The sequence below is a fragment of the Mobula hypostoma genome, chromosome 21 (assembly GCF_963921235.1).
Source record: "Mobula hypostoma chromosome 21, sMobHyp1.1, whole genome shotgun sequence".
In the NCBI taxonomy this organism is placed as follows: domain Eukaryota; kingdom Metazoa; phylum Chordata; class Chondrichthyes; order Myliobatiformes; family Myliobatidae; genus Mobula; species Mobula hypostoma.
Genome location: NC_086117.1, coordinates 18,977,731 through 19,003,237, shown reverse-complemented (window position 1 = coordinate 19,003,237; position 25,507 = coordinate 18,977,731). Strand labels below are relative to the sequence as shown.

The following is a 25,507-nucleotide window of genomic DNA, read 5'->3' as shown; positions in this document are numbered from 1 at the left end:
CAAAATGCTGATGTTACCAGCTGAAAGTTAATTGTTTCCAGAATCTTATTTGTAGTAAATTGCCAGTCCTACATTTGTCTTAGTATTTGTGTATTAGGAAAGCAGTTTAGCTGGAATTTAACGTTGGATGATAGATAATTTTATTCAGATTTATTTATCACACGTACATCAAAACATATAGTGAAATGAAAACTATTTCATCAAACATGCTGAGGTGAACCCATTTGCTCGAAAATACAGTTGCAAAGTGGCAGGATGTGTCCAGATCAGGGATGTAAAAAAAGGTGCTGAATTTCTGCACTAAATAAGTGGAGTTTCTTATGAAATACTTTCCCTTAATGGAATATCAACTCTCAGTGGCAAAGTATTTTAATAATGCTTTCCTCTTGCCAGATAGTCTGAGATCAACCACAGAAGCTTTTTGGAAGTGGAAAGTAATTTAGCAATGTAACTGTCGTACTTTCTCTATTTAAATAGAGGAGACATGTGCAATTATATAAATTCCTAGCAACTTACTGCTGTCCCATCAAGATAGACATGTCAACTCCAGAGACTGAAATCTTTGGAGTTAAGGTGACCTTATTCAAAATATTTCAGATCCTAAGGGTATTCTAAGACCCTGAGCTTGGCAGGGTAGATGTTTATATTTTCAGTAGGGAGGAAGTCACAAACAAAAGGATGTAGCTAGAAAATAAGGACTTGGTATTTAACATTGAGGTCTTCTCTCGGAAGCCAGTGAATTGGTGGAATTCTATGCCCCTGGTGATACTGGGAGCCATATCATTAGATATATTTAAAGGGGAAGTGGATCAATTTTTTAAAGATTGAGGAGTTGAAGATTATGGGAGAAATGTCACTGAAGAAGATCTGAGGCCAGCATAGATTAACCATGAAATGATTGAATGGTTGGATGGGCTTGAAAGGCCTGGTGGCCTACTCCTGCTTCTATTTTCTTGTGTTCTTGAACCAAGAGCATTTTAATGTTTGACCAGTTGAATGGAATATCCAAAGTGAAATCGATGTTGGGGCTTATTCTCGGACACAGTTTTTATAAGAGTAATTTACTTAAGTTTTAAAACATCTGATTATATGACACAGTTTTATTGATAGCTGTATAAGGCTGGTTGCTGAAGTGTTTTCTAGATTTTTGCACCTTTTTAACATTGGCTGCTCTTTGTTGCTTTCTACTAGAACGGTCTGAGATATTCAATCCATGCTGATTTGTTAGAATCTACAAGTTACCATGTAGAAGTCTATTGCTAGATATATACTGTAGCTCCAGGTCCCTACAATTAGAATATTTGTTATATAAACGAAATCCCTAATGTTACCCTGTGTGTTTTCATTTTCAAATTCTTTGCATATAACTGGGCTTTTTCTTTTAATGGTTAGTACTCCATTCCAGTTAAAACTTTAAGTATTGTGAAATGTACATTTTGCTTTGGATGGGCCATAAGTGGAATCTATATGCATGTTGTGATTGATTTTTGTTCATTGAATTTTATTTATATAATCCTGACGCTGCTTTTTTTTAAAAGAACCATTATTTGGTTGTAATTTTTCATAGGGGAAAAATAAGCCTTTTGTAAAGACAAATAAACATGCCTTGTACTCACTGAATTCCATTAGCATTTTTTTGGTATTCTAATCAATTTTTCATGGGCAAATTTATAAGATACTAGTTAATAGGACTAGATAATTTCCCTTCTGTCATTCACTGATCTCTGTGATAAGAATAAAATTCTTCTGAAACAGTTCAATATTCACAAGAATGTCACAATCAATATCTTTGGAAAGTATTGCAGTTCAGATTAATTGCCTTTAAGAAGCAATTATATAATATTTGTTTAGAGTTGGCAATGCTGTGCAAGTTGCACTCAATGTAGCTTTTTTTAATACATATAAAACGCTGGAGCAACTTAGCAGACCAGGCAACATCTATGGAAAAGGGTAAACAGTCAACATTTCGAGCTAAGACCCTTCATGAATTCTTCCATCATTCTGTGTGCATTGCATTGATTTCTAGCATCTGTATATTTTCTCTTTGTTTGCTGCAGCTGTGTGTCATTATATGCACTTGACAGATGAATGCTTGCATTATAATGATCTTTTTCTCTATTCCAACACCACATTTTCATTTTGTACTGCCCAACTCCATGTGTTCTTCAGAGATCTCTTGGATGAAGCAAAAAATTATCTACTTCTGCCACAGGAGAGACCCCTAATGCAGGGCCCTCGAACTCGACCTCGAAAACCTATTCGATGTGGAGAGGTGCTTTTTGCTGGTAAGGTGAACATGGCAGTTTATTTAAACCGTGGTTTATTGTATCATTAGCCTATTACTAAATACTTCACATTTCTGCGGATTCAACAGTGTTTTCTGTTAATTATGAATCTAACGTCATACTATTAGTCTTTCCCAAAATTACTGTATGTCGCTATAGGGCTTATAAATCTGCCTGCTTTACTAAAACATACTGCAAATCATTAAGCTGGCAGCTAGACATATAAAATTGTCTTTTCAGTTAGCAGTTGTTCTCAGCACGCAGTTTAATGTTGGATTGTTAAGTGGAGAGATTTTAACCCTTAATCAAGCTAAATAAAGCAGCACCCCTAGCTAACCTAAATTAGAAAATGTTAAAAAAAAACTCAGCAGGCCAGGCAACATCAGTGGAAAGAGAAATAATTTTTATTTATTGAGATACATTGCGGAACAGGCCGTTCTGGTTCTTCCAGCCACGTTACCCAGCAACCCCCAATTTAATCCTAGCCTAATCACAGGACAATTTACGCTGACCAATTATCCTACCAACTGGTACGTCTTTGGACTGTGGGAGGAAACCACAGCACCTGGAGGAAACCCATACAGTCACAGGGAGAATGTACAAACTCCTTATGGCCAGCATCGGGAAATTAACTGTCAAGGGTCCACAGCTTGACCTATCGAACTTTTCAATCGCTTTCTGTATCTTATTTCTTCCTTATTTCCTAGAAACATCATCTTATTAACAGCAGCTTGATTGGGATGGACAGAGCTTTAGGTACAGCTTCAAGCCAGTGAACACTGAGCCTCTAACATTAGCAAGTGAGATTATGGATGAGCAAAACTGTGTTAGATACAAGAATTTTTTTCATCCTATCTTTTAACGTTTTTTGTCTCTTTTTTTATGTAGTTGGTGGTTGGTGCAGTGGTGATGCAATCTCCAGTGTGGAACGCTATGATCCTCAAGCACATGAATGGCGGATGATGGCGTCGATGTCTAAGCGAAGGTGCGGTGTTGGCGTGGCAGTTCTTGATGATCTTTTGTACGCAGTTGGAGGTCATGATGGGTCTTCCTATCTCAATAGTGTAGAAAGGTAAATTTAAAGACATTTTTTTCCATCAATGGCCTATTTTTGCTTCATGAAAAAGCAGACGGCACATCTAATTACTGTATGGTCTTGTTGGGGCTGAGTCATACTGATCAGGATCCAGTATTAGTAGTTGATTTTATTGGGGAAACATTTGGGATGTGAATTGGCTATTGCTGCCTGGGAAAAGCAGGCAAATATCATTGGGGTGAGGGTAGTGTCATGCTTCAAATTACTATCTTTTAACTAATCTTGGAAGATTAGGTTTATATCCCGGAGGTATTTTTTGTGTAGGCTTGCAAATAAAGATTGGGTGCTTAAAGTGGAAATCAGCAAAATTGCTGCACCTTTAGGGTACTAGGATTATGAATTCAATCTTTCGTTCTGTATGAGAGAGTGATACAACCAAAGGTTTTGATTTATGGGGAAGTTATTAACTAGAGGCAATCAACACAAGATCGTCACCGAAAAATCCAATAGAGAATTTAGAAGGAACTTTTTTTACTCATGATAGTTCTAGGAACTTGGATTCAATCAATCGAACATTTCTGAATGAGGAAGTACTTGTTGCTTCCATACCAGTCCTGAGCCCTTAAAGAAGGGTACTAGTCATAGTCATAGTCATACTTTATTGATCCCGAGGGAAATTTGGTTTCGTTACAGTTGCACCAACCAAGAACAGAGTATAAATATAGCAATATAAAACCATAAATAATTAAATAATAATATGTAAATTACACCAGGAAATAAGTCCAGGACCAGCCTATTGGCTCAGGGTGTCTGACCCTCCAAGGGAGGAGTTGTAAAGTTTGATAGCCACAGGCAGGAATGACTTCCTATGACGCTCAGAATTGATACAATAAATACTATACAAAAAATTGATACTAGATTGATACGTAAACTATCACCAATATAGAAACCATTAAATATTAGAAATTAACTTGCATAAGTTGAAGTTGGACCACATGTACAGATGTTGTTTTATTGTAGCCCTGCATTTACTTCTCCCTGGTTTGCAAAATTAGAGCTGTGTGAATTCCTGGACATCTACTCTATATAAACAATAAAGCATTTCTTTCAAAACAAATTGCTGAGACATTTTTTTAAATCTATGGATCTAGCACAATCTAATTGAATAGCACAATAGGCGTAATAGGTTGGATAGTCAAGTAATGTTTTGGAAACTTGAATGTTTCCATCATAAAAATGATTTGCTGCTGTCACTGTTAAACCATAGGTTGCACAAAGTTCTCAAAGATGAGAGAAGCAAAAGGATTATCATTCATTTATGAAGTTATGTTATATCTCTAATTTTACTTGCTCACGTTTGCTGCAGTTATCTAACACACACACACAAAATGCTGGAGAAACTCAGCAAGTCAGGCGGCATTTATGGAGGGGAATAAACAGTTGATGTTTCAGGCTGAGATCCTTCATCAGGACTGGAAAGCAAAGGGGCAGGCACAAGAATAAGAAGGCTGAGGGATGGCTGGTGAAGTTGGGGGGGGGAATGAAGTAAGAATGAGGGGGGAATGGAATTAACGCCATTGTGGCAAAGTTTGCTGATGATATGAAGACAGATGGAAGGGTTGGTAGTGCTGAGGAAGCAATGCGATTGCAGCAGGACTTGGACAAATTGGAGGAATGGGCAAAAAAGTGGCAGATGGAATTCAGTGTTAGAAATTGTACGATAATGCATTTTGGTAAAAGGAACAATAGTGTGGACTATAATCTAAATGGGGAGAAGGTTCAGACATCAGATGTGCAGAGGGAGTCCTCATGCAAAACTCCCAGAAGGTTAATATACAGGCTGAGTCTGTGGTAAAGAAGGCAAATGCAATGTTGGCATTTATTTCAAGGGGGATAGAATATAAAAGCAAGGAGATAATACCAAACCTCTATAAGACACTAGTCAGGCCGCAGTTTTGGGCCCCATATGGTTACTGGTTACATCCGGACACGCGGGACAGAAGCAAGGTCGCATTGTGTATTCCACGGACCAGCAAATACCGGCCGGTTTAGCGAACAGAGCGGCGGACACCCCTGCTGAAATCCGGAGGAAAACACACAGAGGGGGATCACGAAGCCGAGGAAAAAGGACTGGGTCGAGACAACAGAGACTTTTGGAGAAGAGGAGTTTGGTGGGTAATACCGTTCCGGCTGGCTGGAAGTGCACAGAGAACAGTAAGCGTAAAGAAGTTGGGTGCTTACTGATCTGGTTAACAATGGATGGTGCAATCCGGGGCATATTACGATCGAAGAACATGTTTGCAGACCGGATATTGAACTTTTTACTGTTGGACTTCGGCCACATTCCACCATGATACAACACTTGGCGGCACGGGAGGTCGTTCCTGCCTGTGGCCATCGAACTTGCAGCTCCTCCCGTGGAGGGTCAGACACCCTGAGCCAATAGACTGGTCCTGGACTTATTTTCCATCTGGTATAGTTTGCATTTTGTTGTTTGATTGTTGGGGGTTTTTGTATTGCTACATTTACACTCTATTCTTGGTTGATGCGGCTATAACGAAACCAAATTTCCCTCGGGATTAATAAAGTATATCTATCTATCTATATCTCAGAAAGGATGTGTTGTCATTGGAGAGAGTCCAGAGGAGGTTCACGAGGATGATACTGTGAATGAAGGGGTTAACATTTGAGGAGCAGTTAGCAGCTTTGGGCCTGTACTCGGCAGAATTTAGAAGAATCCGGGGGGGGGATCTGATTGAAATCTACCGAATGTTGAAAGGACTAGATAGGGTGGATATGGAAAGGATGTTTCTTATGATGGGGATATCCAGAACTAGACAGCACAGCCTCAAAATAGTGGGGTGACCTTTCAGAACGGAGGTAAGGAGGAATTTTTTTAGCCAGAGGGTAGTGAATTTGTGGAATACTGTGCCATACTGCGGTGGAGGCCAAGTCCATGGGTATATTTAAGGCAGAAGATGATAGTTTCCTGATCGGTCAGAGCATCAAGAGATATGGCAAGAAGGCAGGTTTATGGGGTTGAGTGAAGTCTGGGATCAGTCATGCTGGAATGGTGGAGCAGACTTGATGGGCTGAATGGCTTAATATGCTCATGTGTCTTGCGTGTTGTGGGTTGGGGGTTACCCAGACCTCTATTGCCGTGATGAGGCCAGACTTGGGTTGGAGGAACAGCATGTCGTATTCTGCCTGTGCAGTCTCCAGCCTATTAGATTTCTTCTTCTTCAGCCCATTTGTGGAATGCGGATTTCATTAGCTGGGCCAGTATTGATGGTCATTGTGAACTCTAACCATTGCAGTTATTCAGTGCTGTTTGATGAGGAGTCATGGGATTTAATTTGAGCCATGTTGAATGAAAGACCCTCTGTTTCTAAATCCGAACGATATATAATTTGTGGGGAAACCTGTGGGTGGTGATGTTGCAGGATTGGGAAGTGGTGTCATAGTCGAAGTCGGGTCGAATGCGCTGGGGGGGTTGGGGGTGGTGGTTGTGAAGCAGTGGAGGAAGTAAGAAGGATATCAATTAAGCAGGATGCTTTATCTTGAATGGTGTCTAGCTTGGGTTCGGTTGGAGCTGCACTCGTCTTGGCAAGGAAGTGAGTGTGCCGTCAATCTCTTGAGAGTAACTATTGTCCCCTTCCATACTAGTTGAGAAAGTAATGAGAAATGAGACACTTATCAAGGTTAATTGCACAAGGCTGTTCGTAGACCTGTGCACTGGCTGGAAGGATTGAAAGTGAAGTAAACTTTGTAATTAGTTTAGAGCAGGAGTTCCCAACCTTTTTTATGTTATGGACCCCTACCATTAACTGAAGGGTCTATGGACCTCAGGGTGAGGACCCCTGCTTTAGAGCAATAATGCAGAAAATATAGTTTGATGTTGTGGTGTCTTGTAACAATCATATTGAAATAGAAGCCATCTACGAACCCTTAAGAGCCAGAAAAACAAGAGCCAATAGGGTTCAGAAGTCAACTGAAGTGGTATCCAATCAGGACGGAGGCTAGCAAACGGGGGACTTATATAAACGCAAGCACTCCCAGAGAGAAATACCAACAACTGTGCACTGAGGATGTCACCTCGACTGGTGATGAAACGTCTGCAAGCTAATTGCCAAGCTCGGCAAACACTGCAACATCAAATGCTTCAACCTGAGCTTCCAATATTCACCACCATCCTAGGAAATGTGGTGGCTGAGCTTCCTTCCATTGGAGGGAAGTGCTCATTCTCTTGCACTGACTGTTGCACAGCTGGAGTTCTCAGTGATTAACTGAGAAGACTTTGTCCGTCAGAGACTTTGTGTGTTGTTCAGACAAGCAGTAGCAAGCATGAGAAATTTCACATAGTTATTTGTACATGGTCTGGGCAGAAATGTGCTTGCGTCATGTGCCGTGCATAAGCATTTTCTACTTACTTCAAAGTTAACGTTGCTGCTAATGAAAAAGCACATAATAGCCGCCAAGGAGCAAGCGAAAAGAATCAGGTTTTGTGAGTGGGAAGAGGAGTGCTGCGGTCTGAAGGCGGCGTTCCTTGCAACATTGAGGCTTCCTTCCTGAGCACAAAGTTTCCAGTGGTCAGTTTGGCCGGTTTCACACTTCCAATCCTCAAGGTTGCTACAGATTGTTGGGCTGTATTGTGCAAAGAAGGCACTTGGAGCAGTGCTACTGAGGGGTTTTCCTGTAACACTGAGCCAAAGGCAGCATAAATGATTTGGGGTCTTCCTATAATGATTAGAATACATGTAGCATGTTCAAGGAGATCTAATTATTAGTTATATTCAGACTGGTTCAGAAAAATTCAGTTCGGAAAATAAATATTTAGAAACAAAGAAAACCTACAGCACAGTACAGGCCCTTCGGCCCACAATGCTGTGCCGAACATGTCCCTACCTTAGAAATTACTAGGGTTACCCATTTTTCTAAGCTCCATGTACCTATCCAAGAGTCTCTTAAAAGACCCTGTTGTATCCGCCTCCACCACTGTCACCGGCAGCCTATTCCACGCACTCACCACTCTCTGTGGGGGAAAAAAAACTTACCCCTGAAATCTCCTCTGTACCTACTTCCAAGCACCTTAAAACTATGCCGTCTCGTGTTAGCCATTTCAGCCCTGAGAAAAAGCCTCTGACTATCCACACGATCAATGCCTCTCATCATCTTATACACCTCTATCAGGTCACCTCTCGTCCTCTGTTGCTCCAAGGAGAAAAGGCCAATATTTGTTCGGTTATTTACAAAATGAAGGCAAATTTAACTTTGTTGGTGTAATAACTAAATAGGTAAGGAGAGTAATAGCTGGATGTTTTGCCAGGCTTTTTCTTATCCAGCTTTCTCCCTTCTTCACCTCTACCTCTAGAGGTCCATTGTCCAGTCACATCTATCATTTTTTGTATGTCTTTAAAATACTGTCTAGCTTGTTTGTGTAATATCTACATTTTTTTCAAAGGAAGATGGATAATTGACAGATTTAATTATGAAAGTTTAACTGGCATAGATGGGGGCAAATGTTGGAATTTTTTCAGCAAGACCTAAGGGGTTTACAAAAAAAATTCAATATATGATGTGCAAATTTATGTCTTGTAGCACAGATATTCCTTCATAACTTAAGATTTTTAATAAAAGTCCTTATCCTTCTATGCTGTAGATGATATTTAAATTTAAATAGTTCATGCTAATGAATTTGTTTTATCTTTAAGAGTAAAATTTGCATTTTTTTCTCCTGTTTGATTCATCCATACTGTGTTGCCTTTCTCAAGTTCACTGTCTGAATGATTAATTAACGATAAGCGCTGCAGTAATGAACTGACAATTTACTTGATTTGCTGTGACGTTCCTTTTGTTTTTGTTTGTCTTTGGATCTACAAAAAGTACACATGATAGTGTTGTCTAAGTAAATGAAAAATAGGTGAGAACTGTGTCTTTTTATTACATCTTGAAAGCTTTCAGAATTATGTGTTCGAATTTGTGGGTTCTCCTACTAAACCATGTCTCTTCTAATTTGATATTATTTCGGCTGTATTGCAAAGGTATGACCCCAAGACAAACCAGTGGAGTAGTGATGTAGCTCCAACAAGCACGTGTAGAACCAGTGTTGGGGTAGCCGTGCTGGGAGGATACCTATATGCTGTTGGAGGACAAGATGGAGTGTCCTGCCTTAACATTGTCGAAAGGTAATGTTTTCATCTGATTGCCTATTCAATGACTAAAGTCCTGGTGCTGCCTAAAGGGTACATGAACCATTCCATTCTCTTTCTTAATTGAGGATTTCTGCCCATTCAGCAGGGTAGATTTAATTACACGTACTGGGACAACTGGGAGAAGGATCTGAGGGGACTGATTACAAATGGCGCTCTGCCTCACGGGAGAGAATAAACGGCCGCACCCGCCAAGCTCCTTTTGATGTCATAAACTGAATAAAGTATTTGGTGAGAGGAGACTTAAAATGCAAAGTTGGTAACAAGCTGCCCTGCACTGGACCCTCGTAATATGCTGAAGATGATTCTAGACAATGCTGCATTTGGAAAAGACTACTGTTAGAAATAGTCACCTGACGGTTGGATTCAGGAACACTTTTTTTTCCCAGTGGCCTAGTTACTACACTTATTGAGTTCCAAACAGTGGCTGAATCTCTGAAGGTGTAAATGATGATGTTAAATTAGTTGTAGTATCTTCAGGAGATGGCAAAATGTGCTTGTGTATGACCACCTTTGGCTTCTTGGGACAACAGTGAGTCTTGTAAGGCTGAAACCTTACTTCTGTTATTGCCCGTTTGCCCACTCATGAGAAAGATGGTAAGGTTCAGTTTTCTTGTGGTTTCTTTGGTTTGAAAGTGAGTCACTCATGACAGGAAATTGGAACTGAGTCTTTCTCTGGCAATCCAATATCTGAGCCATTTTGGTTTGCAGTATCACAGAGCAGTGTCTTGTTTCAGTGATTTCTACTATCTAAATCAGGCTCTAGCTTAGTGCACATTAGGATTCATCCAGTTAGACAGCTTGCTCCATGCAGTGAGCAGTAGAAAAAAGCACCTTCTCTACCTGGAGTATCATGAGCCATGGTGCACCTTGGAAAGGCTTTTATATACATTGATATGAATTTAGCAGAACAGTCCTTGAACACTGAGCAGAAAGAGTTAAGCAAAGTAGATACTTATTCCTTGGGATTGAAATGGTTTCTTTAAGTTATTATAGGGAATTGATAGAATGAATATTGAGAAACTACTTCTTCTGGGTTAGGGAAAAAAGGACTAGGGACAGAATTCTGGAATTAAAATAAGGCCTTTTGAGAGTGAAATTAAGAAATATCACTACCTATGAAAGGTAAAAGTTTGGAATTCTCTTCTGCAAATATCATTTGACATTAAAAAATTAATTTTAAAATTTGCAATGATAAGTCTTTGTTATCACCAAAGGTATCTGGTTGAAGAAGGCCATATGAAGTTAGATTGCAGATCAGCCACGATCCCAATGAATAGTGTAACAGGTCTGTATGGATAAATGTGATAATTCTACAATATGAAGAAGCTGGCTGGACAACTAACAGTAAATTTTTCAGCATTGTTGATCTCTGTATCCTTTTAAATTCTTGCAGCATCCTTGCCAACTTTTACCCAGATCCTGAGTGATTAGATAAGGAGATTTTTTTTAAAAGATTTTTTTTATTTGGGCAAAATTACAACAAAAAAACATAGATATTCTTTAAAACAGACCGAAAGGGTGTAGGCTGAAGCTACAGCTTATTACGCCTACCCCTCTTACAACGACATATTTGGCATCAATCATCACATCAAAGCAAAAAATTTCATAATCTTTTAACACAAAATCCAATTCCAAGTATCATTTATTTACATTACTCCCATTCATTTTAAAACATGTATTTTATATTTGTTCATTAAATTATTTTAAAATAATTTTTTAAACTTGTTAAGTGTGGTGCATATTTTTAAATTCTCACTACAACTGTTCCATAGATTCACCCCTCTGACTGAAATACAATGATTTTTTTACATTTGTTCTTATCCTTTGTTTTTGAAATACTGTATATATGTTCCTCTCAAATCATGTTTACTTTCTCTCATTTTAAACAACCTTTGGCCACTTTGTGATGATGTGTACTAGTGAGAGGACAAACTGAACACCGTGGATTTCATTGTTGTGCCTGATACTATTCTGTGGTAAACCCATTATGAATTTTCTGTTTAAATTAAATATGGATATATGACACAAGAGATTCTGCAGATGCTGGAAATCTAGAGCAACATACACAAAGTGATGGAGGAACTCAGCAGGTCAGGCAGCATCTATGGAAAGGAATGAACGGTCAACATTTGGGGCTGGGTCCCTTCAGGACTGGAAAGGAAGGGGGAAGATGTCAGAATAAGAAGGTGGGGAAGTGGAAGGAAGTCAAGTTAAAAGATATAACATATATGACATATTTTTAGAAAACAGACATTAGAATTTCTTCCAAGGGTTCAAGCTTGTGGCTCAGTCATACATACAAGGAGAGAACCAACTTGTATCATTTCATGCAACACACATTAGAGTTGCTGGTGAAAGCAGCAGGCCAGGCAGCATCTCTAGGAAGAGGTACAGTCGACATTTCAGGCCAAGACCCTTCGTCAGGACTCGTTGTTTGTATCATTTCATTATATCATAGCATTATTTCTATAAAGGATGTAACTTCCAAGCTTGGAGGGAGGAAACAAATTAAGGCCATGTGCCTGATATCTATCCTGTGAGCATTACTGAATTTCCTTTGTTGGAATAAATTGGACTTGATCATTATGTTCTTTACACCCACATACTTGGCAGCACTTAGTCTAGGCTCAAGTAAAAAATGAACTCAAAGACTGCCAGAAGGCTAGTGGAAATCTAGGAAAAAAAACATTCAAAAGGTGAAACAATTGGTAGAAAATGCAGTGGCAGAAGAAGACGACTTGTTGGACTTGATACGCTGAGATTTATAGAGGAAATCTGATTTGTAGCACATTTATCTTACCAGGTTTGATCCTAAGGAAAATAAATGGATGAGAGTAGCACCTATGAGTACTCGTCGTCTCGGGGTAGCTGTGGCAGTTCTTGGTGGACATCTTTATGCTACAGGGGGCTCTGATGGAACATCTCCATTGAATACAGGTAATGTTATTGGGAATGGATTCCTTCTAAAGCCAGTGAACAGTTGTCATTGTGCATTAGACTGGTCCAAGCATCTGTAGAAGTAGCAGAAGAATAGTGCATTGTTCTAAAGCCAATGTCGACAGGCTCTGGTAGGCAATGAAGATGGAAAAGGAACATTTTCCCTACAAAGATCAGGAAGAACATGATATTCCCTTCAACTGGTATCTGAAAGGAACTTAATTGTTCATCCTTGCTGTGTGGGTAAATGGCCTTAAATAACTGTTAACTTGTTTTATTCAGATTGTAAATGGTGTAAATCGAATGGAAAAATAGTATAATACTAGTAAACGAGGAATTCAAGGGGTGTTGATCTGATCACATGTTCCTGCTTCAACGGGTGATATTAAAATGTTGCATAAGTTTTGAGCATTTTATCCTGATTTAGTTCATTTCATGTCACATGACTATGAATTCTAAGATAACGTTATAAGCCTGTAAATGTATTGGAAAAGTGATATGACCTTAAGTAACCAAAGTCTTAAGATTCTTAATATGCAACTTCAGCGAACCATTTCCATTCATACAGCTTATATAACCGCTTGTCTTGTCAGTTTTTTTGAATAACGTGAACATTATCTGGGGCAGCACTGTAGCTTTACAGCATCAACAATCACCGATCGGGATTCAATTCTCGCCACTGCCTGTAAGGAGTTTGTATGTTCTTCCCATGCCATGTGGATTTTCTCCCAGAACTTCGGTTTCCTCTCACGTTCCAAAGGTGTACGGTTAGTGCTGGTGAATCGTGGGCGTCCTATACTTGGCAAAACAGTGTGGAGTAGGCCCTTTGAGTCACACTACTCCAGCGACCGCACAATCCCGATTTTACCCTAACCTAATCACAGGACAATTTACCAGTTAATCTACCCAATATGTCTTTGGATTGGAAGGAAACTGGAGCACCCGGGCAAAACCCACTCATTCCACGGGGAGGACGTACAGAGACTCCTTACAGGCAGCGCTGGAATTAAACTCCGAGCTCTGCAACGTCCCAAGCTGTAATAGCGTCGTGCAAAAAAATTACATTACCTTGGCGTGGTGACTCCTGTGGGCTACCGCTAGGATAATCCTCATTGATATGATGTGATGCAAACAACGCATTTCACTGGGTGTTTCAATGTTTCGATGCACATGTGACCAAGTTTTTTGTTAGTTTAAATTTTTGCACCTTACTATGAGAGTGAGAAAACAAGAATAGAAGCGTCACAACAGTCCAGCCAAAATACGCAGCTTTTTTCTGGTTTTACTTCAAAGTTCAGGCATTCAAAGAGTACTCTGGAAGTATAGGTTGTCTTCTGTACTTCAGATTAGACACAGCGTGAATCTAGACTTGATCCAATATCTTTTGACACTTATTCAACTCCTATACCAACTTTTGTTGGTTCAGTGGTAATTCTTGCTAAACTCATGGGAGGTTTAGAGCTATAGTGTTGGATCCACCTATACTTGGGTTGCGATACCCAGTCTCATTTCATGTCTAGTTTCCCTCTCACTGGTACAGGTGGTCTTGGACAGGTTTCTGGTCCTCTGGTCCTGACAATGAATTGGTAGTGAGCCTCCAAGAAGCTGCATCCTTAGGCTCTACATTTCTTTGAATTCCGCAGTCCCCAAAATAAGTAATTTTTCTTCACAGGTAAAGATATAGGAATATGAAACTCAGGAGCATAATTAAGCCATTCAGCCCATCAAGTCTGCTCCTCCATTTGATCACGGCTGATTTATTTTCCCTTTCAACCCCATTCTCTAGCCTTCTCCCCATAACTTTTGAGGCTTTTACTAATCAAGATCTTATCAACCTGTGGGGGAGTCAATATCGTGGTCTACTGCCAGAAAAAGAACTTGAGAACAAAAGGAAACCACAGGATTATTTTCTCTGGGCATCCCAAAACACAGTCTGAAGTTTTTTGAAACCTGTTGATAAGTTCATAGAGCCTGTTTTAGATGGATTTTAGAACCAGATCTTATAGTTAAAGAAATGCGATGTTAATAGATTTGTAGAGGGATATGGAAATCTACACAATTTGGTACGTTTAGACTGAGTCAGAGGAAGTTGTATAGAAACCAGCTTTGGTCGGTGAGACATGAGGAAGGAGATGAGTTATGGAAGGAGTGGAGGGAGAAGCGTTAGACCAAGAGATCACAACTTTTTTAAATGTCATGGACCTCTACCATTAACTGAGGAGTCTGTGGACCCCAGCCTTAGACAGAGAGCTACTGCCTAAATAAATTATGAAACTCAGGGAAACCTCGGACTTTTCAGTGTAGAAATTGACAGTATGCCTTAGACAGCATGAAAGACTTTGCAGCTGTGTGGAGTCTCAACAACCTCTGCTTAAATAGAATGCTTTGGGTAATGGGAATGGATGTAAAACTGTTTTTCCCCTATTTGATGAGATCAAAGCTGATCTGTAATTTCAACACTGTATATCTTTTATTCAGAATCCCTCACAATATTTAAAATAAATAGAAGCTATTATTCTCAAATTTTCAATTGACTGATGGTGCTATAATCGATGGTTTGCAGAAGATAGTTCCAGAATTCCACCTCCAGCTGTGGGAAGAAGTCTTTCTTGCCTGCTCTTGAAAGACAAGGCTTGGGTTTTCCAACCTGCAGAAACAATTTCTTTCCAACACATGAAGTTCCCCTTAATGTCTTGAAATGAAATCAAGTCACATTTTAATCCATTAAACTCTAAAGCATACTTTAGTTTATCAGAGGAAGTCATCTTGAAAGTTGTAATTTAATACCAGTTATCGTTCCTTGTACTTCCTCCCTCTGTTATATTTTTATATCTTTCAGGATATTTTTCATGTGCCTGGAATTGCTTAAACTACTCTAGTCCAACCTCTTGTAAAACTTCTGTGCTGATCCTAGTCCTCTATATATAAAGCCAGCCTTTGATGAGATTATTTTCTTGTTTGAATAGTTTTTTTAATATATAGCAGAAAAGCAACTGGCATCTTTGCGAATACCTAGGGCAAACCTCAAGTAATGTGCAACTGAAAAAAAATTAAAATTATGTGAGCTACCAAACAAAAATATACACAAAGCCTGTTTTGCTCATTTACTGCACTGACATTGTTGTTTGGGTTCATGTACTTTCCAGTTGAACGTTTCATTCCTCAGGAGAACCGTTGGTCTCCTTGTCCACCTATGGGAACAAGACGGAAACATCTTGGCTGTGCTGTCTTCCAGGACATGATCTACGCAGTGGGGGGACGTGATGACACAACAGAGCTCAGCAGTGCTGAGCGATACAACCTTCGGACCAGTCAATGGTCTCCAGTGGTTGCTATGACTTCCAGACGCAGTGGAGTAAGTGAATACTAAAATTGTGTGTAAGTGTTAGAATTGAGACTGAACATTGGAAAGTAACTGCCATTAATCCAAGCAACGTCCTCTGTCTAACCCGATTTGTTCGTCTGTTCACTATTTTGGTATTATACAATATTTGATGAGGTATGGACCATGTATCCAAATCTCACTAAAACTAGTTAAGACTATAAGATATAGGAGCAGAAGAGGGCCATTCGGCCCATTGAGTTTGCTCTGCCATTCAATCATGGCTGATCCAATTCTTCCAGTCATCCCTGCTCCCCTGCCTTCTCCTCATACCCTTTGATGCCGTCTATCTCTACCTTAAATGCACCTAATGACTTGGCCTCCACAGCCACTTGTGGCAACAAATTCCACAGATTTACCATACTCTGAATAAAGTAATTTCTTGGCATCTCTGTTCTAAATGGACATCCTTCAATCCTGAAGTCATGCCTTCTCATCCTAGGCTCCCCTACCATGGGAAATAACTTTTCCATATCTAATCTGTTCAGGCCTTTTAATATTCAGAATGTTTCTATGAGATCCCCCCTCATTCTCCTGAACTCCAGGGAATACAGCCCAAGAGCTGCCGGACGTTCCTCATACGGTAACCCTTTCATTCCTGGAATCATTCTCATGAATCTTCTCTGAACCCTCTCCGATGTCAGTATATCCTTTCAAAAAATATGGAGCCCAAAACTGCACACAGTACTCCAAGTGTGGTCTCACGAGTGCCTTATAGAGCCTCAACATCACATCTCTGCTCTTATATTCTATACCTTTAGAAATGAATACCTTCTTCACCACCAACTCAACCTGGAGGTTAACCTTTAGGGTATCCTGCACAATGACTCCCAAGTTCCTTTGCATCTCAGCATTTTGAATTTTCTCTCCATCTAAATAGTCTGCCCATTTATTTCTTACACCGAAGTGCATGACCATACACTTTCCAACGTTATATTTCACTTGCCACTTCTCTGCCCATTCCCCTAAACTATCTAAGTCTCTCTGCAGGCTCTGTTTCCTCAACACTACCCATTCCTCCATCTACCTTTGTATCATCTGCAAATTTAGCCACAAATCTATTAATCTCATAGTCCAAATCATTAACATACATTGTAAAAAGCAGCGGTCCCAACACCAACCCCTGTGGAATTCCACTGGTAACCGACAACCAACCAGAATAGGATCCCTTTATTCCCACTCTGTTTTCTGCCGACCAGCCAATGTTCCACCTATGCTAGTAACTTCCTTCCAATTCCATGGGTTCTTATCTTGTGAAGCAGCCTCCTGTCCAGTTCCTTGTCAAAGGTCTTCTGAAAATCTAAATACACCACATCCATTACATCTCCTTTATCTACCCTGCTTGTAATTTCCTCAAAATTTCTATCACTATCTACAATGAAACATTCACCTATACATTTTTGTCCTTGAGGCTTGAATATTCCAACAACCTGCTAGCTTCTTTTGTTCTGCCCACCACATACTTGAGATCAAAAAAAGCTGCTGTCCACACTATAGCTCACACCAGGGTTCTACTCATAATCTCACCCCATTTTCCAGTTCCTTGTCCAGTTTCCTCTAGCCCTTTAGACCTCTGAGATAATTGCATTCTCTCATATTGACCATCTACCATTAAGGCATTTGGCCGCTGAAGGTCCTAGAAGTCCACCTCCCAACTCTCTGCCTTATTGCCTCTTTCCTCCACTCAGAACGGGGTGGGGGGTGAGGGGGTAGCTTTGGTCATTGTGCTCTTTTACAAGTCTTTATAATTGAAGTTATTGTTGACCTGTGGTGCACTAGGCAGAATAACTTGATTCTAATGAGAAGGTAAGTTTTAGATTTACAGAAGGGTGGCTTCCTTCCTGTGACGCCTTGCTGATGGTGTCAGCATAATGAACAAATTGTTTGCACTAGCACAGTGAACACTGACACTTTTGAAAAAAGTACTTCAAAAGCATGCACCTCAGGTTTGGATTAGACTAACTTTGTCACACGTACATCAAAACACACAGTGAAATGCATCATGCGTGTCAAATTGATTGTGCTGGCCAGGATGCAAGTGGTGCCACGCTTCCAGCAGCAGCTGAACACATCCACAATTTACTAACCCTACTGGTACATCATCGTAATGGGGGAGGAAACTGGAGCACCGGAATGTACCAGTGCAATTACAGGGAGAACGTACAAACTCCCTACAGACAGCAGCAGAAAATCAAACCCCCCTCTTAGAGCTGCGGCTGTGAAACGTTGCGCTGACTGTTATGCTACCGTGACACTTCAACTTGGGGGAAATATAGAATGCTAATTACCCACCAGGTAACAGAATTTGTTTCTATAAAAGTTGCCAAATTCTGGTACACTACAGTACCTGCATTGAGCAAATTGATATACAATAGCACACACTTATAAGATACCCAAGTGTTATCCAAGTGGGTTTTATCAGAAATGATAAAGTAAATGCTGATGTTTCTGACAATTAAGTGTCTTGTTTACTCCTCCATACAGGTTGGGCTTGCAGTTGTAAATGGACTTCTGATGGCTGTTGGTGGCTTTGATGGCACGACCTATTTAAAAACCGTTGAAGTGTTTGACCCCGATGCAAACACATGGAGGTATAAACAAATCTTATCGAGTCATAGAACACTACAGCTTAGAATCAGAGCCTTCCGTCCATCCAATCTGTGCTAAACTGATATTCTGCCTAATCCCTTGACCCACACATTGTCCATGGCTCTGTGTCATCCATGTACTTATCCAAACTTCCCTTAAATGCTGAAATCACTTCTGCTGGTAGTTCCTTCCACTATCTTCTGGCTCCCCTAAAAAATATTTCACCCTTAACCTTGGCAAGACAAGAATGAGAGGGCACAGGGCAAGGGTGGTGGTTGGTGAGAGCATAGAATGAACTGCTAGTGGATTTGATCTTAATTGCAGCTGATTTCATCCAATATAGCATGGTTACTGTTCTATATATAAAATGGCTGGGATTTCACATGATACAGAAATGAGAGGTATTCTGCTTTTGAAAATGCCACTTGAAGTACTACTTGTTACATCCAGGAGGTCAGATGGTGTTTAGCCTGATAAGCCTTCAGCTGATACAGCCATTATGGTAAACAGAAAACAGTAAATGGGGTTGATACCTTATTGTAAGAGCAAGGAAACCCATATCCCAATTAACACAGCTTGAAGTGGCAGCTTCTTGCAGAAGAACTCAAATTCAGAAAAGGAGTTCAGGATGTCTACATACTTACAGAGTGTGAAGCCATCTTGTTCACTTAATTCCATTAAAATATCAAACCACCTTGCATGCCTTATAGTTTAAACAAACCCAATGCAAGTTCTGGATTGTGTTAGTTTAATTGCTAAACCTATGAGACAGATTACCACCCTTTGCATATCTTAATTTGGTGGGGGAGTGGGGTGGGAACCAGAGTGAAGGGACTCAAGACAGGATGGATGGTTAAAAAAGCAAAGATAGCATGCAGTCAGACGTCAGGATAGGGAAAAAAAAACTGCAGCCAGCAGCACGAGTACCAGTGCATTAAGGATGCGGCTTCAAAGGTGGTAACAAGTACAGTGCTTGGTGTTATATCTCAATGCATGAGTACAAGATTATCTTGTTGCACTATTACAGATTGTCAGGCATTATGTTGCAGCCATTACGGAGTCATAGCTGAAGGACAATTGTAGCTGGGAGCTGAATGTCCAAGGTTGCACATTGCATTGGAGGGACAGGAAGGTCAGCAGAAGGTTGGGGTGGGGGGGGGGGTGGTGCGTGGCTCTGCTGGTAAACAGAATGGCATCAAGTCAGTACAAAGATGTGACAGAGGACTGGAGGATGGTGAATCCTTGGGGGTCGAGCTAAGAAACTGCAAGGACCCTGATGGCAGTTATTAACAGGCCTCCCAACAGAGCTGGGATTATGGACCATAGATTACAACAGGAGATAGAAAAGGCATGTCAAAAGGGCAATGTTTATGGTGGTCATGGGAGATTTCAGCATGCAGGTCAATTGAGAAAAATCAGGTTGGTAATGGATCTCATGAGATTGCTTTTTAAGAGCAGTTTGTTGTTGAGTCTACTAGGGGATCAGCTATTCTGGATTGAGTGTTGTGTAATGAACTGGAGGCAATTAGGAAACTTGAGGCAAAAGAGCCCCTAGGAGACAGCGATCACAATACAATTGAGTTCAACTTGAAATTTGATCAGGAGAAAGTAAGTCTGGCGTATTTCAGTGGAGTAAAGGAAATGACAGTGGTATGGGAGAGGAGTTAGCCAAAGTGAATTGGAAGGAGATGCTGGCAGCAATGACAATAGAGCAGCAGTAGTGAGTGGTTCTGGGAAAAATGAGAAAGGTGCAGGATAGAGGTATTCCAAAAACAAAGAAATACTCAAATGGCAAAATAGTACAACCATGGCTGACAAAGGAAGTCAAAGCTACTGGAAAAGCAAAAGAGAGGGCATACAAAGCAAAAATTAGTGGGAAGACAGGATATCAAAGCTTTTTCTAAGTATTTAAAAAATATTAAGAGCTGTGAGTGGATATAGGACTGCTAGAAAATGAAGCTGGAGAAATAATAGCAGAGGTCAGAAATGACTGATGAACTAACTGAGTACTTTGCACCAGTCTTCACTGTGGAAGACACTAGCAGTGTACCAGGTGTTGAAGAGGGAGGGAAGAGAAGTGAGTGCAGTTACTGTTACAAGGGAGAAAAATCTTTCAGCTTTTTGAGCACCAGGGGTACACAAGTCACCCGGAGCAGATTAACTGCATCCTAAGGTTCTGAAAGAGGTAGTGGTAGAGATTGTGGAAGCATTAGAAATTATCTTCCAAAAATCATTGGACTCTGGCATGGTGCCAGAGAACTGGAAAATTGCAAATGTCACTCCACTCTAAGGAAAAGAACAGCAGAAATGAAATTTTAGACCAGTTAGCCTGACCTCAGAGGTTGGGAAGCTGTTGGAGTCAATTGTCAAGGAGGTGGTTATGGAGTACTTTAACACAGGACAGGATAGGATATGAAGTCAGCATGGTTTCCGAGGGAAAATCTTGCCTGACAAACCTATTGAAATTCTTTGAGTAGATTACACATAGGTTAGATAAAAGGATGCAGTGGATGTTTGGACATTCAGAAGGCCTTTGACAAGGTGCCCTACATGAGGCTGCTTACCAAGTTAAGAGTCCATGGTATTACAGGAAAGTTACTGGCACGGTTAGAGCATTGGCTGATTGGTAGGAGGTAGCGAGTGGGAATAAAAGGATCCTTTTCTGGTTGGCTGCTAGTGACAAGTGGTGTACTGCAGGGGTTAGTGTTGGGACTGCTTCTTATGCTCTATCAATGATTTAGATGATGGAATAGATGGCTTTATTGCCAAGTGTACAGATGATACAAAGATTGGTGGAGGGGGCAGGTAGTGTTGAGGAAACAGGCTGCAGAAGGACTTGGATTAGGAGAATGGGCAAGAGTGGCAAATGAAATACAATGTTGGACAATGCATGGTCATGCACTATGGTAGTAGAAATAAATGGGGAGAAAATCCAGGAATCTGAGATGCAAAAGGACTTGGGAGTCCTCATGCAGAACACCCTAAAGGTTAATTTGCAGGTCAAGGCAGTGGTGAGGAAGGCAAATGCAATGTTAGCATTCTTTTCAAGAGGTCTAGAATACAAGAGTAGGGATGCAATGCTTTATAAGGCACTTGTGAGGCCTCAGCTTGAGAATTGTGAACAGGTTTGGGCTCCTCCAAGAAAAGATGTGCTGGCATTGGAGAGAGTTCAGGAGGTTCACAAGGATGATTCTGGGAATGAAAGGATTATCATATAAGGAGTGTTTGATGGCTCTGGGTCTGTACTTGCTGGAATTCAGAAGGATGGGTGGGGGGGGAGGGGGAGAAAAATCTCATTGAAACCTTTCAAATGTTGAAAGGCCTAGACAGAGTAGATGTGGAAAGGATGTTTCCCATGGTGGGAGAGTCTAGGACAAAAGGGCACATCCTTAGGATAGAGGGGTGTCCATTTAAAACAGGTGCAGAGATACTTTTAGCCAGAGGGTGGTGAATTTATTACCACAGGCAGCTGTGGAGGCCAGGTCATTGGGCACATTTAAGGCAGAGCTTGATAGGGTCTTGATTGGACATGGCATCAAAAGTTACAGGGAGAAGGCTGAGGAGTGGGTCTGAGTGGTAAAAAGGATCAGCCATGATTAAATGGCAGAGCAGACTCGATGGGCCGAATGACCTAATTCTGCTCCTATGTCTTATGGTCTTAATTTAACACCTACTCCTCTAGACAAAGAAACTAAATCAACAAATCCACTGCCCATTTGAAGTGCTATAGAAAACGAAATGTTATTGAGATAATGTAAAGACCTATTTTTTCTCCACCTACTCATTGCATGTTGGATCAAACACTGTCCCAATTTCAGATTATTCGGAAGTATGAACTACAGACGCCTTGGTGGTGGGGTTGGAGTGGTGAAAATGACACAATGCGAGTCCCACATTTGGTGAACTGACACTTCCCAAAGGATTGGTATGCTTGTTGTTACCATTCATCACCAGGCACTGGACTGTCCATTTAAATGCCATCTGCTGGAAGAGTACCTGCTGGAACAAGTTGGGTATGAAGCAAACTTGTACATTTTAATGTTTCTATGGGCATTTCATTTCTATTTCTAATAGGAATAAGTAGAGGCATCCAATTAATCTTAGAGAAATGAAACCAGTGGCCTTAAATTAACCAACTCTTAAAGATGCTCGATTTATAAGCTTTTGAAATAACATCATGGCAGCTGAACGCCTTATAACCAGCACAGTCTATGCAGCTTGCAAAGAAAATAATAGCTGAATGCTCTTTATAGGCAAAGGTTAACAGCACAACATTGAGAAAGGCACAGGAAAGTCAGTATAATCAGGGGAGCACTGTGCTTTGGACAAAAGTTTGCATTAAAATCAAGATGGTGATTCTAATAAGCATTACAAATCTATTAAAATACTATTATGCAGTACATCCAACTCATTGAATACAAGCAAATGTGCAAGCTTGCACTAGTAGAAGTAAAGCAAGACAGGATTGTGTTAAACTTTGCCAGTCCACTTTTATATTTGAGCTTTAATTCAGCTGTCATGCCTAACTCAATTTATTTTCCCCCGGAGGTCAAATAAGTGAGGGTTGCATTAAAAGAGCACGACTGGCTAGATAAACGTATGGTCGGATTTCCACAAGTTAACCAAAACCAAGAATTCGGTTATCCTGTGCAATGTTAAACTTGCAGTTTCAATCACAAGTGCTTTAGATTTTATGCACAAGTTTAGCCCTGAGACAATGGTATAGTGTAGTTACAGCTGGTAACTAAAACTTGCACTACTTTTAAATATCTTCATGCAACTGTTTCTTCAAGCTTTAACAGCTGCAAGTTACTACCTCAGCTGTAGAGCTAAGTAGTGAAATCTCCACGTATCATTGTAGCTCCAAGACAAGACTATTAGTTTAATTTTGGGAACCAATTCCAGGGCTAATGCACTTCACTTCCCATTAAGTTCTAGCATTTCCATTGTACCCCTACATGAAGTATCCATTAAATTTAATTGAATGCTACTACTATTGTAATGGATTAATGACCCAGAAGCTTAATTGAAACATTGTAAGAGATGTTTGCGGTTGTATATTTAAGACTTGTACAGTATTTAAATAAAATAGACCAGACATGTTGAAAACCAGTTTTGGAGTAACTGAACCCTTGTTTGACAAACACTTGAACCTCAAGCTTATTACTCAATTGATTCAGTTTTATTTCAACAACCAGTTTTACAATACTGGAGGTTTGAGCTTCAGAAATGAGTATTGAAAATAATCAGAACAAGGCAATATCGCTTTTAGCCCTTAAAGCACAGCAGTTTGCTCTAGCAAAGTTCCAGAAACAGCTGGTTCCCTCAAAACATTCAAATAATCCAGTAGAATACCCTTTCACAAACTTAATTTTTTTTTATATAAAAAGTAAATCAGAATTCACATCTAGATGAAGCTGGATTAATTCATGTAGTCACTGTATCAAGCATTTACATCTTGGTTAGACCACTAGTAGAAGTCAACTAGTGCCCAGGAGACTTAGTTATTCATTAATTAATCAAGATTAAATGTGTTGTAAAAGGTTCACATACTGCAGTGGTTTCTTCAGCACGCTGATCATGTCACAGTTGTCTCCACTTGGGGCCAGTTTCCCAACAATTCTCAGCCATCAGACTATCAAAATCTGGTATGGGAAATGACTTTTCTGTTGCTAGTTTTGCTTCTGAAATCCAACTGTCGTTAGAACCATTTGGATCCATGGTCGATGCAGAAGTCACCAAACTTGTGTCAGCTGTGATGAGTTTAAAAGAAACCACAATTTCACATAATTCTGATTCAAAGATCATTAAAAGTTGGGTGCATATACAATCCCTTAGTGATACAGGTAAAACATCAAGATCAATGAGCAGAGGATACACTCATTGGCCACTTTACCTCCTGGACCTCAAAGTGGCCACAGTGCATGTTCTGAATCTTCTGCTGCTGTAGCCTATCCACTTTAAGGTTTGTGTTGTGCATTCAGAGATGCTCTTCTGCACACCACTGTTGTAATGTCTGGTTAAGAGTTACTGTCAGCTTCAACCAGTCTGGCCATTCTCATCCGACCTCTCTCATTAAAGCATTTTTTGCTCACAGAACTACCACTCACTGAACTTCTCCCCCACCGCACCATTCTCTATAAACTTGAGACTGTCGTGCATGAAAATCCCAGATCAGCAGTTTGATATACTCAAACCACCCATCTGGCACCAATCATGCCACAGTCAAAGTCACCTAAATCACATTTCTTCCCTATTCTGGTGTTTGATCTGAACAACTACTAAACCTCTTGACCATGTCTGCATGCTTTTATGCATTTGTGTTGGGCATGTGGCCAAGTGGTTAAGGTGTTTGTCTAGTTATCTTAAGGTCGCTAGTTTGAGCCTCAGCTGTGGCAGTGTGTTTGTGCCTTTGAGCAAGGCACTTAATCACACATTACTCTAGTGTCTGTGTGAGGAGTGTCACCCCACACAGACTTCCAATCTGCACCTTGTAAGGCATGAAAATGCCCAATGCAGGCCTCTCATGGTCTGAGTCGACGTTCCTTCCCGTTTATGCATTGAGATGTGCCACGTGATTGGCCGATTAGATGTTTGCATTAACAACCAGAGCTGGTGTACCTAATAAAGTGGTCACTGAGTGGAGTTGACAGCAGTATTTGAAGGCAGTCACAAAGCATTACTTACAGAAGTATTTAGTGGTAAATGGTTCTGCGGTGTGGAGAGTGACACCTCCCCTGAGGAAGGGGAATAAAGGTCAACTGCGAGTTAGAACTTGATTTTAGGTGAGAGGCAATAAGTATTTGGCAGTAAAAAAGATCAGATTATACTCGTGGATGAAAAATAGAAACTGTAGATGCTAAAAAAAAACAAAATGCCAGAAACATTGCAGGTTAGACAGCATCTATGGAAAGAAAAACTTGTTCAGAGGGAATCTGATCCAAATATTTCTAATCAAGCTGTTTTGAGAGGGATCCAAGAAACATTTTCCCCACCCAGCCGATTGCTGGAATCTGGAGTGCATGGGAAGTTACACTTAAGTATCTAGAGGAGCACTTGGATTGCA

The 25,507-nt window shown here is 40.4% G+C and overlaps 1 protein-coding gene across 1 annotated transcript in view; it reads left to right on the top strand.

Annotated features, from left to right (window-relative positions):
- LOC134359838 (kelch-like protein 20) overlaps nucleotides 1-23,547 on the top strand; it is a 42,654-nt gene extending 19,107 nt beyond the window's left edge. Inside the window, exons 5-11 of the mRNA XM_063073564.1 lie at nucleotides 2,170-2,285; nucleotides 3,174-3,357; nucleotides 9,363-9,506; nucleotides 12,337-12,470; nucleotides 15,617-15,825; nucleotides 18,337-18,443; nucleotides 22,260-23,547. Coding sequence (XP_062929634.1) covers nucleotides 2,170-2,285; nucleotides 3,174-3,357; nucleotides 9,363-9,506; nucleotides 12,337-12,470; nucleotides 15,617-15,825; nucleotides 18,337-18,443; nucleotides 22,260-22,344 — 979 coding nt within the window. The 3' untranslated portion in view covers nucleotides 22,345-23,547. The remainder of the gene's footprint in view (nucleotides 1-2,169; nucleotides 2,286-3,173; nucleotides 3,358-9,362; nucleotides 9,507-12,336; nucleotides 12,471-15,616; nucleotides 15,826-18,336; nucleotides 18,444-22,259) is intronic.
- The last annotated feature ends 1,960 nt before the right edge of the window (nucleotides 23,548-25,507 follow it).